General features: G+C 43.9%; 1 protein-coding gene across 1 annotated transcript in view; it reads left to right on the top strand.

Moving 5' to 3' along the window:
• The window catches only part of LOC115144236 (cytohesin-3), a 35623-nt gene that overhangs the window by 8577 nt on the left and 10917 nt on the right, over nt 1-16129 (top strand). Inside the window, exons 2-9 of the mRNA XM_029685110.2 lie at nt 6750-6832; nt 7362-7426; nt 7838-7904; nt 8184-8302; nt 10072-10152; nt 10342-10454; nt 11680-11828; nt 11902-12013. Coding sequence (XP_029540970.1) covers nt 6750-6832; nt 7362-7426; nt 7838-7904; nt 8184-8302; nt 10072-10152; nt 10342-10454; nt 11680-11828; nt 11902-12013 — 789 coding nt within the window. The remainder of the gene's footprint in view (nt 1-6749; nt 6833-7361; nt 7427-7837; nt 7905-8183; nt 8303-10071; nt 10153-10341; nt 10455-11679; nt 11829-11901; nt 12014-16129) is intronic.

Below are 16129 nucleotides of genomic sequence, written 5' to 3'. Positions count from 1 at the left end.
CCCACAATCTTTGCTCTCCTCCTGCCCAAAGATGTGAGCTATTACTGCACAATAATGGTATAGGGATCGCTCCTGCATTGTCGTATACACACATCCATAGATGCACATTTATAGTACTTTTTCTGGATCCACAAAGCAGTGAGGTGCAACATACTCAACTATTGAAAAGGCCAAACAGCAGCCAGATCATACGTTCATGAAAATAATACACTTCCATTAGCTACACTGACTAACATACAGAATACAGTACACCCACTCATCATAACCCACTGCCCTTTGACTCGCCCTGTACTAATCATTCCCCACATTCTTGCGTCTTGACAAACTGCCAGGTCGCGTCTCCGTACAGCTAAACAAGACTACAAATATTTGTTACTGTGTCTGTCCTTGTTGTCACTGCCAAAGTAGGTTACAGAAGAGAGAGAAAGAGTGGCTGGCTGGCTGGCCATTGGAAACAACATCTGTGGGTGTGCACTGTATACATCCCACTTCCACTGTGGCCGTCAGCCCCATGGTCCGATTGGGATTAAGAGCTGTGGGGGTGGGTGTTAGCGGGTTTAAAGCCAGCTGGCAGCACGAGCGTGTGCCTGTGTGTGTGCTACAGTTTGTATGCATGTACAGTGCTGTGAAAAAGTATTTGCTCGCTTTCAAATGTTCTCTTTTTGCATATGTTTGATACTGAGTATTATCAGATCTTCATCCAAAACCTAATATTAGAAACTGAGTTTAAAAAGAAAATAATACTTATTATTTTTGATTTAATTAACACATTTTATGCAACACGCAATTCCCCTGTGTGAAAAAGTAATTCCCTCTTACACTAAATAACTGGTCGTGCCACCTTTAGCTGCAATGACTGAAACCAAATGCTTCCTGTAGTTGATGATCAGTCTCTCACATCGATGTGGAGGAATTTTGGCGAAGCATCCCCAAACCATCCCAATACCACCACTATGCTTGACCGTTGGTACCGTTGGTATTTTTACTGTGGAATCCAGTGTTTGGTTTTCGCCAGACATCATGGGACCAATGTCATCCAAAAAGTTATACTTTTGACGCATCTGTCTGTGGAACATTCTCCCAAGAGTCTTGATGATCATCTAGGTGCTTCCAGGTGCTTTTTGGAAAACTTGAGTCAGCTTTCTATTTTCCATTTATCATCCTTGAAATGTTTCTACAACTTGATTAGAGTCCACCTGTGGTAATTTTAATTGATTGGACCTGTTTTGGAAAGGCACACACCTGTCTATATAAGGTCCCACAGTTGACAGTGCATGTCAGAGAGCAAAAACCAAACCATGAGGTCGAAGGAATTGTCCGTAGAGCTCTGAGACAGGATTGTGTCGAGGCACAGATCTGGGGAAGGGTACCATTTTTTATGCAGCATTCAAGGTCCCCAAGAACACAGTGGCCTCCATGATTCTTAAATGGAAGAAGTTTGGAACCACCAAGCCTCTTTCTAGAACTGGCCTCCCGGCCAAACTGAGCAATCTGGGGAGAAGGGCCTTGGTCAGGGAGGTGACCAAGAACCCGATGGTCACTCTGACAGAGCTCTAGAGTCTCTCTGTGGAGATAGGGGAACCTTCCAGAAGGACAACCATCTCTGCAGTGGCCAGATGGAAGACACTCCTCAGTAAAAGGTGCATGACAACCCACTTGGAGTTTGCTAAAAGGCACCTAAAGACTCTCAGACCATGAGTAACAAGATTATCTTGTCTGATGAAACTAAGATTGAACTCTTTGGCCTGAATGCCAAGCGTCACGTCTGGAGGAAACCTGGCACTATTCCTCAGGTGAAGCATGGTGGTGGTGGCAGCATCATGCTGTGGGGATGTTTTTCAGCGGCAGGGACTGGGAGACTAGTCAGGTTCGAGGGAAAGATAAATGGCGCAAATTACAGAGAGATCCTTGATGAAAACCTGCTCCAGTGCGCTCAGGACCTCAGACTGGGACGGAGGTTCACCTTCCAACAGGACAACGACCCTAAGCACACAGTCAAGGCAACGCAGGAGTGGCTTTGGGACAAGTCTCTGAATGTCCTTGAGTGGCCCAGCCAGAGCCCGGAGTGGAACCAAATCGAACATCTATGGAGAGACTTGAAAATACGTGTGCAGCAACGCTCCCCATCCAACCTGACAGAGCTTGAGAGGGTCTGCAGAGAAGAATGTGAGAAACTCACCAAATACAGGTGTGCCAAGCTTGTAGTGTCATACCCAAGAAGACACAAGGCTGTAATCGCTACCAAAGGTGCTTCAACAAAGTACCGAGTAAAAGGTCTGAATACTTATGTAAATGTGATATTGCAGTTTATACATTTTTATACATTTGTTATCGTTTGTGGATTCCATAAATTTGATGTTTGATACAATTCCATCCATTACAATGAGCCCGTTCCCCTATAGACCCACCCCCCCCACCCCCCACCAGCCTCCTAAGGTATGAGGTTGGTGGCACCTTTAATTGGGGAGGACGGGCATGTAGTAATGGCTGGAGCTGAATAAGTGGAAAGGTATCAACAACATCAAACCGATGGTTTCCATATGTTTGATACCATTCCATTCATTCTGTTCCAGACTTATTATGAGCCTTCCTCCCCTCAGCAGCCTCCACTGATGTGCATGCATCTGTATATGTGTGTTTGTATCTATGTGCGTGTGTCTGTCTATGTGCTCCTGCATCTGCGTGTGTGCATGACATGTGTCCCTGTAAATGTGTGTTTGTGCGTGCATGTGAGGCCAGTGAGGGGAGTCCAAGTGGTATAAAGTTAAAGGGATTGGTGACAACAGGCTTTAGATTACAGGTTATAGCCAGAGGAGGCTCTCAGAGACAGCCTGCCTGGCCTGTCTATCTCATCCCATCTCCCTGCTGGGGCCAGTGGGGTGACAGGGTTCTCCCATGCTCCAACACACAGACCAGGCTAGCTAGGGGACAGTAAAGACAACCCGCCAGGCTGTGCCCATTACCCAGTTTAGCTTTTAAAATGGTAAGTTGGCCCATGTACAGTAACAGAGTATGGGATTTGGTCTAAGTCCTACTCTGTTCCACTGGTCAAGCTGGGATGAGTGGGGTTTTTAGTAATAGATGGTTATCACACTTTCCAGTCCAACAAGTGGATAAAATGTGATGAAATGGACAGTCTGTTTTGGGTCTATTTGAATGTGTATCATGTGCAAGGGTAGTTTGTACTGTAAGCTGACTAAACATAATGAGGTGGGCTTTCTTACCCCCAAATGTATCCCATCCTGTCAGAGATTCTACAGAGGAATGTGCACAGATCTCAAGTCAGAAGTTGTCTCTGTTACTGTATCATCAACTACCGAGTTGCAGAGGGAGGGTAGTGAACAGTTGGTCGTTTTTGGATGAGGACTTCATCGTAGGGATTTACTCCTAAAATGAGATTGAGGGGATTTGTTTTGGGGGTACTTTTATAGAGGGTTATGGTTATTTATAGATTTACAGAGGCTCTGCTCTGTGGTGCACATGTTGGAATTGATTTAACCCCTGCTCCCTGGCACCATTTTTGCACCTGCTCAACCCAACCTGTCACTCCACTGACTGGAGTAGATTTGACCAAGTAGATGTGTAGCTATTTCAGTGGCACACAACTGCAACTCTCAAATCAATTTGAGATTCAGATAAAACTTTGTTGACATACACTACCGTTCAAAAGTTTGGGGTCACTTAGAAATGTCCTTGTTTTTTAAAGAAAAGCACATGTTTTGTCCATTAAAATAACATCAAATTGATCAGTGTAGACATTGTTAATGTTGTAAATGACTATTGTATGGAATATCTACATAGGTGTACAGAGGTCCATTATCAGCAACCATCAGTCCTGTGTTCCAATGGCACGCTGTGTTAGCTAATCCAAGTTTATCATTTTAAAAGGCTAATTGATCATTAGAAAACCCTTTTGCAATTATGTTAGCACAGCTGAAAACTGTTTTTTGATTAAAGAAGCAACAAAACTGGCCTTCTTTAGACTAGTTGAGTATCTGGAGCATCAGCATTTGCTGGTTCGATTACAGGCTCAAAATGGCCAGAAACAAAGACCTTTCTTCTGAAACTCGTCAGTCTATTCTTGTTCTGAGAAATGAAGACTATGCCATGCAGGAAATTGCCAAGAAACTGAAGATCTCATACAACGCTGTGTACTATTCCCTTCACAGAACAGCACAAACTTGCTCTAACCAGAATAGAAAGAGGAGTGGGAGGCCCCGGTGCACAACTGTGCAAGAGGACAAGTACATTACAGTGTGTTCCTTCAAAAACAGGGACATTTCTACGTGACCCTAAACATTTGAACGATAATGTACCTGTGGCACCTAGACGTGTAAACAGGTGGAATACAGACTGGTGAAGAGACATTAACGACTGCTGAAAGTAAGACTGATAAAGACTTGTTTTGTTGATAAAGGAACCATTCAGTTGTTGTGACTGTCAGAGCTCTGGACCCTGTTAGATTCACAAATGACTCTTTCTCTGTCTGCCAACTGGAGACTCTACTAAACTCATTTCCTGGATTAGTCAGAGGGCGGTTGCCAGGGTGGATTGTATTAGCAATCTAATTTGTAAGACCCCCTACCCTATCTTCATGTTTAATGTCCACCACCACTGGACCAGAAGGGTCCATTTATTACCCGTTTTAAACGTACCTTCCCTGCTTTTGCCTAGCTTGTTTCCCTGTTGATCTGATAGATGAAGGTGTGTTTTGCAGGGTGATATAATGGTCAGAGCAGATGTGGTGTAGGGAGGCTTCTGAAGGGAGCTCAGCCTCACATCTCGGCTGCTTAAACCAGACGGAATGCTGCACTCATGTGGTGTGCTCAGTCTGAGCAGTGTTCAGTCTGGTTTAACCAGGCTAGCTCCCATGCACCTTCTCATTAACATCCATGATGAATCAGATAGTAATCAGCCAGATGAATTTACCCAGACGGTCCTATTAACCAGGAGACATATTAGAGCCTCTGGTCTCAGGCAGGGGAAAAACCAGGCTATGTTCTCTCTATGGGGCGGCAGGGTAGCCTAGTGGTTAGAGTGTTGGACTAGTAACCGAAAGGTTGCAAGTTCAAATCCCTGAGCTGACAAGGTACAAATCTGTCGTTCTGCCCCCACTGTTCCTAGGCCGTCATTGAAAATAAGAATTTGTTCTTAACTGACTTGCCTAGTAAAATAAAGGTAAAATAAAATAAAAAAATTACATGCAGAATATCATCCATCCAACAAGCAAATTACATACATCTAAATATATTTGCTGTAAAAAGCCACAATCTAATATGCGTTGAGTCGATGACGCATATTATTATAGAAATAGACTCGAATGGGTTTCTGGTAAACAGGATTTAAGATTTCTTGTGTTCTTGGTAATAATAAGAAAATTCAGTACATTTCTGCTTTGAAATAGGCCAAATTGAAATGAGCAGACATTTCCTATCATAGATAACATTGTGCCACTTCAAATAATAACTTTAGTCATTTCTCAATTGAGAGCTGTGTCAACTTGAATTTGAAACTAATTGCATCACATTCAGTCACAGTTCCACTGAGATTGTATAACCAAAGCGAGGTTAACCCCGAGGATAGCCAGCTAATTATTGTCTCTATTTGGATGTTGAACTCCAGTCAGTGATTATTGTAGCTCCACATCCCTTCTATTGTCATAGAGCAACACAGACAGCAGCACAGTGAACCAGGAGGAAATGCTTGACTGGCTCTCTGTCTCACTACCTGACCCCCGGACACAAAGTGCAACATAGGATTACATAAAATAGTTAAGGGAACAGTCATTTTGACTTGACTAGTTAAAAAAAAGTTAAATATAATTTTAAAAATACTTTACACAGGCATTTGTTTAATTGTTAGTCTTATTAATATCATTGCTGCGATCAATGTTTAGAGCCCTGAGCACCTCTTGTAAGAACTCGAGTTGCCAACTGCTAAATTAGCACTGGGCAGCTCTTGGCTAGGCTCCCATGTTATTTAATTGGCAAGACATGGCTTTAGTTCACTGGTAATGTTATTCGGTTCTGTATAAAGGGAAACTGTGAAGTAAATACTGTATGTTTCCACAGTATCTGTACGCAGTGGCTTGGCATTGATATCAGTCTTGTCATGTTCCTGCTCTATGAAGAGAGATTTAGTGGGTGTATAGCCTATCTATCTGCCTCTTAGCTGGGTTAATGAAGCCGGATCACAGAGACCCTTCTCTGGTGGTTTCACTGAGAGAGAGAAAGAGAGAGAGGGATAAAGATGGAGAGAGAGAGGGATAAAGATGGAGAGAGGGGGGGATAAAGATGGAGAGAGATGGGGGAAGAGAGGGATAAAGATGGAGAGAGAGGGGGGGAGAGAGGGATAAAGATGGAGAGAGATGGGGGAAGAGAGGGATAGAGATGGAGAGAGGGATGAAAGAGGGATTGAGAGAGAGAGATAGCGCGAGGGCACTCGTGTTCGCTTCACCTCAGCTCTAAGCCCTTGGGCGGTTAAAGAGTCGAGGGCGACGGTTGCGTTAATTTACCAAATTCGCATTTAATGAACGGAAACTTAATCTGGATTGGTTTTATTAATAGAATATTCCCGAGCATTAAAAAGGGTCAGAAAACACTTTCATGTGGAATAGTTAAGACCATTCACCTTTTTTTCTCACAAATTAAGACAAATGTATCTGCTTTGATGTGTGTGACACGGAGTGTAACAAGATGCATCGGCAGTAGACTAAGGATGTTTCTCTCCCTGTGATCTCTCTCTTCTAGTACCTCAGGATCTCTCACTGGAAGAGAGGGGTGAGCTGTCAAACATCCGACGGAGGAAGAGAGAGCTGCTGGATGATATTGAAGTGGGTAGCCTTGAAGTTGCTTTGCCTCGGCTTCGTAGCTGGGAAAGCTTTGAGGAAGAGTGTATTGTATTTTTCTGACGTGCTCGTGTACAGATGTAGGACCTTTAATTTGATTATACTGTTGCAATACATTTTCTACACCGCCGGAAATGCAAACTTGTAGTGTATTCAAAGTCTAAAAAAGACTTATAAAGTTTGTAATTTCCACTTTAAAATGTCCGACTTGATTTGCCCTGACAAAAAAATGTATCAACCCCTACAAAAATGTCCATTAATTATAATCCATACAATAGTTATCATGTCCTGTTGCTGCAGGATTATTTTCCTGCTGTGAGAAACTTGTCAAATTAATATTCTACATCTGTAGCCTCTATCATTTTCTCAGAATTACTATTTTGGATCTCTGTCAGTGTCTTCTGTTCATTCAACATATGTTTTTGTACAGTACTGCTTTCACTTTTGAAGAGTTTTCTCAGAATACAGCCTATTCCAAGAATCCAATTATATTTATTTTTCTTCCCCTCTCAAGCGCTTGAAGTTTGAGATAGCTGAAGTCATGACTGAGATTGAGCAACTAACATGTGTAGGAGAAAGGTGAGTGAACAGCCCATGGTCTCATTCACTGGTGCTTGCATTTTACTGTTCTAACTTGAATGGTGAAGAATTCTGTGCAGTGCTTTCAATCAACCGTAGTCGATGAACCATATCTAATTTCCATACCCAAAATGTGACAGAACTACCTTATAATCTCATTTATCACGATCAGCCTGCTTCGTTTCCCATCACTAGTTGATCCCTATTGGGATATCCGGTGAGAAAAGACATGTCTTAAATCTGGCTCAATGGGTCACAGGCACTAATGGGTCACAGGTGTCCGAACAGACCAAGGTTAAAAAGGCACCTGTGGCTTTTTACACGTAAAGAAATAGTCATATGTTTGTAGGAGAGGTTGCTTGGTTGTATTGTGGGGTTTTCATGGCTTTCCTTCCATTTCATGTCTCACAGCAAAACAACACAGCGGAACAAACAAATCGCCATGGGGAGGAAGAAATTCAACATGGATCCTAAGAAGGTATTTTCATGTTTATGTGTATAACCAGAACCTCAGTGTTCAGGGAGGGCCACGTCTAAGTATTTTCTTCCGCCTTGGGATAGCTTTTGTGGTGGTGTTGTGTCCAGTAGAGTGAAAATCCATGTTCACGTTTGTGTGTATGACCTCAAGTCTTTTATTTCAGTCCTGGTTTTCTGGGTGTTGTCCAGTAATGGAACCCTGTGATATACTGCTCTGCTAGAATCATTCACCCTTGATTGAGATAAACGGCCCACTGTCTGTCGTCCATTTTGTCTCCAGGGGATCCAGTTTCTCCTGGAGAACGACCTTCTGCAGCACACCCCAGAAGACATCTCTCAGTTCCTCTACAAGGGCGAGGGCCTGAACAAGACGGTCATCGGAGACTACTTAGGGGAGCGGTAAAGCCATCCTATCTATCTACCTAGTAGAGAAACTGTTTTCCCTCCCTGTCGTGCTCCCAAAGCCGCGCTGCAGATTTATGTCCACCGCGTGATTAGTCCATTCGCTCGGCGAATATAAGGCCATCCTAGCGGGATATTATGGTCTGGATTTATTGATGAAAGTGACCACCAGGTTCCCTTGGAATACAAATCACCTTGGCAACGAGTCGTCGTGGGTGTCTCTGGTCTCGTCTGCCCCGCTTATGCCAACTCACTGTGGACACCTGCGTAGCAATAAAAAATACTTAATTCTCCACAACTCAGCCCAGAAACACAATGTCAGGTGACAGAGGAGGGGCGTCAGCTTGGGACTAGAGATACGGCAGTTTAAAGGATTTAAAGACAGCACTGTTGGCAGCTTCAGATGATATCAGAAGTGAAAGACCGGGAGGTTAGGTTATATGAAAAACAGGAGGAATAGATGAATGGAGAGAGAGAGAGTCTATGTATTGAAAGAGATGTGCAGTGTGACGCAGAGTGTGTGTGTGTATGTGTGTGTGTGTTTGAATCAGACTGTGTGTGTGTGTGTGTGTGTGTGTGTGTGTGTGTGTGTGTGTGTGTGTGTGTGTGTGTGTGTGTGTGTGTGTGTGTGTGTGTGTGTGTGTTTGCATCAGACTGTGTGTGTGTGTGTGCCAGACGTGGGTGTGTTGGAGTCAGTCGTCAATATTAAAAGTCTAGATGTTAAATCTATGATCCCCCATACGTCCTCTACTGTTCCCGCCTCTAAACGCAGAGGGAATGATCAAAGAGCCAGCCCACTCAGTGGAAATAACTGCAAACATTGGTGGGGCGGCTATACTTAGCATTTAGTCCTAATTGAGTTTACGGGAGGATCTGGAACCTATCATTACACACACTGTAATTACAGATTTAATGGGGAGAAAGAGAGCGAGAGAGGGATGGAGAGGGAGAAAGAGTGGGCGAATCTGTTTTAAATGACACAATCGGACAGGATCTTTGGTAATATGTTAGTAATCCTGTCCTGATTTCTTAGCTCCTCTTATTACTCCGGTTGATACAATACAAGGGTGGATTTTTTTCCACAGATCATTGTTTTAAGTGAGATTCAGACATACAATCAGTAATAAAGCTGTTTTTTTTTGATCAGCTTCTTTCTCAGGTATTTCTCTCTGTACACACAGCAACTCTTATTTACTTGGAAAACATTGTTACAGAAACATTTCCTGAGTTTGGTTTCCTTCTGAAGTTTATGAGCGATACATTATACAATGAGTTTTCAGGCTCAGGAACATTAAATTGGATGTTAAATGAACCACCTCAGAGGACCACAGGCTACTATGCTTCAAAGGTGATGTTGACTTTCTTCAACAAATCTCTCTCACAAAAGACTGTTTTTCACCAATCAAATGCATCCTTGACCATGTCAAGCTTCAATAGCTCAGCACCTCAAGGTATTGGGATCCATTTCAATAGGCCAGCTGTTAAGATTGCTTCCAGACTCTTGCAGAGTTGTTTTGTATATCAATGAAGGAAGAACATTTTCTGGAATTCAAAGGAAAAGGCATTTGCTTGGGCAAAATAAATCATTTCCAGTGGAAATATTGTTTTTCCCTTCTGGGCTCAACCTGCGTGTGTGGAACTATTCAATCTCTTCTCCAGGAAATGTTTTGGATATTCCCTTGATAATATTACCACTCTTTGCTTTGGAAAAAAGCCTTGAGAAAAAAAACACTTCCTGATTGGAATACCTGTCTTTGTGTCCCCAGAGATGAGTTTAACCTCAAGGTGCTGCAGGCGTTCGTAGAGCTCCATGAGTTTGCTGACCTCAACCTCGTCCAGGCCTTAAGGTGAGCTGCATTTCCATCATCTAACAGGGAACAAACTAAACAAAACTGCTTTTATAAGGGACAGATGGAGAGGTTTCTACATAAAAATAGACTCTATATGGTATACACTCAATACTGATGATGAAAGTTAATTGTGTTCATCTGTGTTCGATGAAGTGTCTGAATGTTTCGGCTCTCTGTCTGTTGCAGGCAGTTCCTGTGGAGTTTCCGTCTTCCTGGTGAGGCTCAGAAGATTGACCGGATGATGGAGGCATTTGCCTCGCGGTACTGCGGCTGTAATCCGGGGGTTTTCCAGTCAACAGGTCAGATCCTCAACATTCAACATTAAGTCTGTCTAGACCCACAGGCGTCAAAACGCTGCTACATTGAAACTTGACATTCACTATTGGTAAGCCCCATAGGGGCTCTGGTCAAAAGTAGTGCACTGTATAGGGAATAGTGTGCCATTTGGATTTTAGTGCTAGTGAATGTCCATTCACTGTTTTAGATTAGTTCCTATGAGTTGACCACTGTGGGTCTAGGTCACCCTCAGCCTTGCATTCTCCTTATACGGAAGTAATTCAAATATCACTAATGAATACTTCCTGATCTTGATTGGAGACCTTTGCCGTTGCCATCTGTCCTGGGTCAAAAGTTCACATGTGGAATCAACAACAAGTAGTTTAGCCACCAAAACATCTGGCCATGTAAGCATCTCTTAGGTGGATGAAATACAGTAGGAACGGATGAGACAACTTCTTATTCCCACACAATCCAGAATTATTTACAAAAAAGAGCTACAGTAAGGATAGTATTTCCACAATAGGTAATACATACTTTATAGTTCATTTTCTATGCCTGTCATGGCTCTATCCAGAGAGGGAGGGACTGTGCAGTGAATCTGTGCTCTCTTCATACAAGACACATCCCACTTGGCACAGAAGTCAATTCAGTGTCTATTCCGCATTGGTTCAACGTAATTTCATTGAAATGACGTGGAAACAACGTTGATTCAACCAGTGTGTGCCCAGTGGGATCTCTGCTCTGAGTAAACCAGGGCAGAACAACAGTACTGTACCAGAACTCCTAACACACTCAGTGGGGGCCTCTGTGGTAGAGACAGACAATGCACTCCGTAGCTCTGGACGGACGGACGGACAGACAGACAGACAGGAGTGCGTCAGAGGGAAACAGAGAATAATGATTTATGTACAGACATGGGCTGGTATGTGTCAGCAGGGAATTAATATACCACCAGTACAATGGAATGTCTACTTTCTACGGACTCTGGGTTTTAGGTTCCGTTAATCCCAAAATGTAGTGCAGGATGGATGCAGGAGAGCAGAGGAAAAGGAAAGAAGAAGTTGTTTATTGCTTCTAGATCAATATTCAGATATGATCGATATATTGAGAACAACAGTCTTCCCCAAGCACATTAATTGACTCTAGTGTTTCGTATCCCTGGTTAACCTCAGTGAAAGGCAGAGAGGTGTGTCTGTTAAGGTGCGTATCAGTACTAAATATTAATTACTTCTCTCCCTCCTGCAGACACATGTTATGTGCTGTCGTTTGCCATCATCATGTTGAACACCAGCCTGCACAACCCCAACGTCAGAGACAAGCCCCCTGTAGAGAGATTCATCTCCATGAACAGAGGTATCAACGAGGGAGGAGACCTGCCAGAGGAACTACTCAGGGTAAGACAGAGATAGTGTGCGTGGAGAGGAAACCTTTCCTCCATTACTCAACCTTTTGTATTCTGTTTTGCAGAATTTATTTGATAGCATCAAAAATGAACCCTTCAAAATCCCAGAAGACGATGGCAATGATCTTACACACACGTTCTTCAACCCCGACAGAGAGGGATGGCTACTGAAACTAGGTGAGGGACGATCAAAGAATCCACATCTTGGTACTTGGTTCACCAACATACATACAAATGTACTATATCTGTATTCGCCACGTTTAGGGCAAATGGAAGTGTTAGCGATGCGAGAAATGTTGCGAACTTGGCGAAGCAACTCTTTCGTCTCGTATTGTGTTTCTGCACTACTGTCTCGTTCTTCTTCTGTTTCCCCCTCTCTCGCTCCAAGCGTGGTCTGTGTGATTCAGCTGCTCCTTGCTCTGTCGTTCCTTTTATGTCCTTACTGCGTCATTGTTGTCTCTGTTGAATTAGGTAGTGTTTTAAATGTGCCCTCTTGTTTTCCCTCACACCCTTTGACCTGTCACCTTTCTGTTCTTTGACTGGCTGTTTCTTCTTACTCTGCGCTAGGAGGTAGGTACTCCCCCTAAATCCCAGTAGAAGTTACCCCTAACCACTGATACAGGGTCAGATTTTCCCCATCCCCATGAATGGTTATGGTTAGGATTGAGGGTGGCGGTAAACTGATACTAGATCTATGGTTTAGGACAGCTTCTACTCCTACCCTCCCTCCCTGCCTCCCACCCCTCTGCTTTACCTCATCCTGAGGTCCCATGCTAACAACATTTAGCTCTTATCTTCCAAGTCAACAGATGTATTAGCTGCTGGCTGGTTAGTGGTCATCTATTAGCTTGTTTGTTGCAGAGATGTGTGTGGATCTGTGACTTATGGTTGACAGGGGTGATGGGGTTATCTAGAATGGGTTGTGTGATCTCTTTGATCTTGGATGAGGATCCACCCATCACATTCCTCCTCTGACTGGCCAACATCTGTCTCACACAGCTCCCATTTATGTTAACCATGATAACATGCTATTTCACTTTTGGGGAACGGTGTACGGCCAGGAGTTTTACGGCCCTCGTTACCTGACCAGGAAAAACTGAGGACCAGTTATTATTGGCTTGTAGCTAGAGTTTAAAAATAGGGACCCAGAGTGATCAGGAAAAACTCCTGGCCCTAGGAAGGGGTGCATTTCCTTTATTTAGGTCATGGGTTTGCACTATGAGAATGTGTTCTGTATGCTAGCTACAGTATGTGCTGATCCTGTGATGTTCTGAGTTCCTCCATCCTGCTGCTGCTGCCCTCCAGGCCTGAAACACCTCCTGCTGCCCTCCAGGCCTGAAACACCTCCTGCTGCTGCCCTCCAGGCCTGAAACACCCCCTGCTGTGAAACACCTCCTGCTGCTGCCCTCCAGGCCTGAAACACCTCCTGCTGCTGCTGCCCTCCAGGCCTGAAACACCTCCTGCTGCCCTCCAGGCCTGAAACACCTCCTGCTGCTTCCTACTTCCTCCTATCTGGTTGCATGTCAAATGGAACCCTATTCTCTATATAGTGCACTACTTTTGATCAGGGCCTGTGTATTGCACTATAGTGCATTCGGAAAGTATTCAGACCCCTTGACTTTTTCCACATTTTGTTACGTTACAGCCTTATTCTAACATGTATTAAATAATTGTTTTGGCTTCATCAGTCTACACACAATCCCCCTTAATGACAAAGATAATTTATTAAAAAATAAAAACTTAAATACCTTATTTACATAAGTATTCAGACCCTCTGCTGTGAGACTCGAAATTGAGCTCAGGTGTATCCTGTTTCCATTGATTATCCTTGATGTTTCTACATCTTGATTGGAGTCCACCTGTGGTAAATTCAATTGATTGGACATGATTTGGAAAGGCACACACCTGTCTATATTAGGTCCCACAGTTGACAGTACATGTCATAACAAAAACCAAGCCGTGAGGTCGAAGGAATTGTCTTAGAGCTCCAAGACAGGATTGTGTCCATGCACAGATTTGGGGAAGGGTAGTAAAACAATTCTGCAGCATTGAAAGTCCCCAAGAACACAGTGGCCTCCATCATTCTTCATGGGAGAAGTTTGGAACCACCAATACTCTTCCAAGAGCTGGCCTCCTGGCAAAACTGAGCAATCGGGGGAGAAGGGCCTTGGTCAGGGAGGTGACCAAGAACCAGATGGTCACTCTGACAGAGGTCCAGCACTCCTCTGTGGAAGGCCAACCATCACAGCAGAACTGCACCAATCAGGCCTTTATGGTAGAGTGGCCAGATGGAAGCCCCTCCTCAGTAAAAGGCGCATGACAGCCCACTTGGAGTTTGCTAAAAGGCATCAAATGGACACAGACAACAAGAAACAAGATTCTCTGGTCTGATGAAACCAAGATTGAACTCTTTGGCCTGAATGCCAAACGTCACTTCTGGAGGAAACTTGGCACCATCCATACAGTGAAGCACGGTGGTGGTGGCGGCATCATGCTGTGGGGATGTTTTATAGCGGCAGGGACTGGCAGACTAGTCAGGATCGAGGGAAAGATGAACGGAGCAAAGTACAGAGAGATCCTTGATGAAAACCTGCTCCAGAGCGCTCAGGACCTCACATTGGGGTGAAGGTTCACTTTCCAACAGGACAACGACCCTAAGAACACAGCCAAGACAATGCAGGAGTGGCTTCGGGACAAGTCTCTGAATCTCCATGAGTAGCCCAGCCAGAACCCAGACGATCAAACATCTCTGGAGAGACCTGAAAATAACTGTGCAGCGACACTTCCCATCCAACCTGACAGAGCTTGAGAGTATCTGCAGAGAAGAATGGGAGAAACTCCCCAAATAAGATTTATTATTTATTTATTTAACTAGGCAAGTCAGTCAAGAACAAATTCTTATTTAGCAAACCCCGGCCAAACCCTAACCCGGACGACGCTGGGCATATTGTGCGCCGCCCTATAGGACTCCCAATCACGACCGGTTGTGATACAGCCTGGAATCGAACCAGGGTCTAGTGACAACTCTAGCACTGAGATGCAGTGCCTCAGACCGCTGCACCACTCGGGAGCCCGGGTGTGCCAAGCCCAGGTGTGCCAAGCCCAGGTGTGCCAAGCTTGTAGCATCATACCCAGGAAGACTCGAGGCTGTAAGAATACTTATGTAAATGTGATATTTCCGTTTTTTAAAATTTGTAATAAATTAGCAACCATTTCTAAAAACCCATTTTTTCTTTGTTATTATGGGGTATTATATACAGATTGATGGGGTATAAATGATTTAATCCATTTTAGAATAAGTCTGTAACGTAACAAAATGTGGAAATAGTGAAGGGGTCTGACTACTTTCCGAATGCACCGTATAGAGAGAATAGGGTGCCCTATGGAATGCATCCTCTATCTATCCAATTTCCATGCCCCCCTCTCTTTCCATCCCACCAGATCTGCCAGATCATTTTAGTTCCAATTTTCCTCTCTCAGAGTTGCAATAAGTCTGTATGCTAATTTTAGCATCCCTTTGGATGGGGCTACCTGATGGAGAAGCTGTGTTTTTTATGATGTAGTTAAAGAGGCCATTACAGCAGCCTGTCAGGTAGTGAAATGAGTCATTACAGCAGCCTGTCAGGTAGTGAAATGAGTCATTACAGCAGCCTGTCAGGTAGTGAACTGAGTCATTACAGCAGCCTGTCAGGTAGTGAAATGAGACATTACAGCAGCCTGTCAGGTAGTGAAATGAGTCATTACAGCAGCCTGTCAGGTAGTGAAATGAGTCATTACAGCAGCCTGTCAGGTAGTGAAATGAGTCATTACAGCAGCCTGTCAGGTAGTGAAATTAGTCATTACAGCAGCTTGTCAGGTAGTGAAATGAGTCATTACAGCAGCCTGTCAGGTAGTGAAATGAGTTATTACAGCAGCCTGTCAGGTAGTGAAATGAGTCATTACAGCAGCCTGTCGGGTAGTTAAATGAGTCATTACAGCAGCCTGTCGGGTAGTGAAATGAGACATTACAGCAGCCTGTCAGGTAGTGAAATGAGACATTACAGCAGCTTGTCAGGTAGTGAACTGAGTCATTACAGCAGCTTGTCAGGTAGTGAACTGAGTCATCACAGCAGCCTGTCAGGTAGTGAAATTAGTCATTACAGCAGCCTGTCAGGTAGTGAACTGAGTCATCACAGCAGCCTGTCAGGTAGTGAAATTAGTCATTACAGCAGCCTGTCAGGTAGTGAACTGAGTCATCACAGCAGCCTGTCAGGTAGTGAAATTAGTCATTACAGCAGCCTGTCAGGTAGTTAA

The sequence above is a fragment of the Oncorhynchus nerka genome, linkage group LG16 (assembly GCF_034236695.1).
Source record: "Oncorhynchus nerka isolate Pitt River linkage group LG16, Oner_Uvic_2.0, whole genome shotgun sequence".
Taxonomy (NCBI): Eukaryota; Metazoa; Chordata; class Actinopteri; order Salmoniformes; family Salmonidae; genus Oncorhynchus; species Oncorhynchus nerka.
The sequence above is the reverse complement of the archived record's forward strand: the minus strand, read 5'-3'. Positions and strand labels throughout refer to the sequence as shown.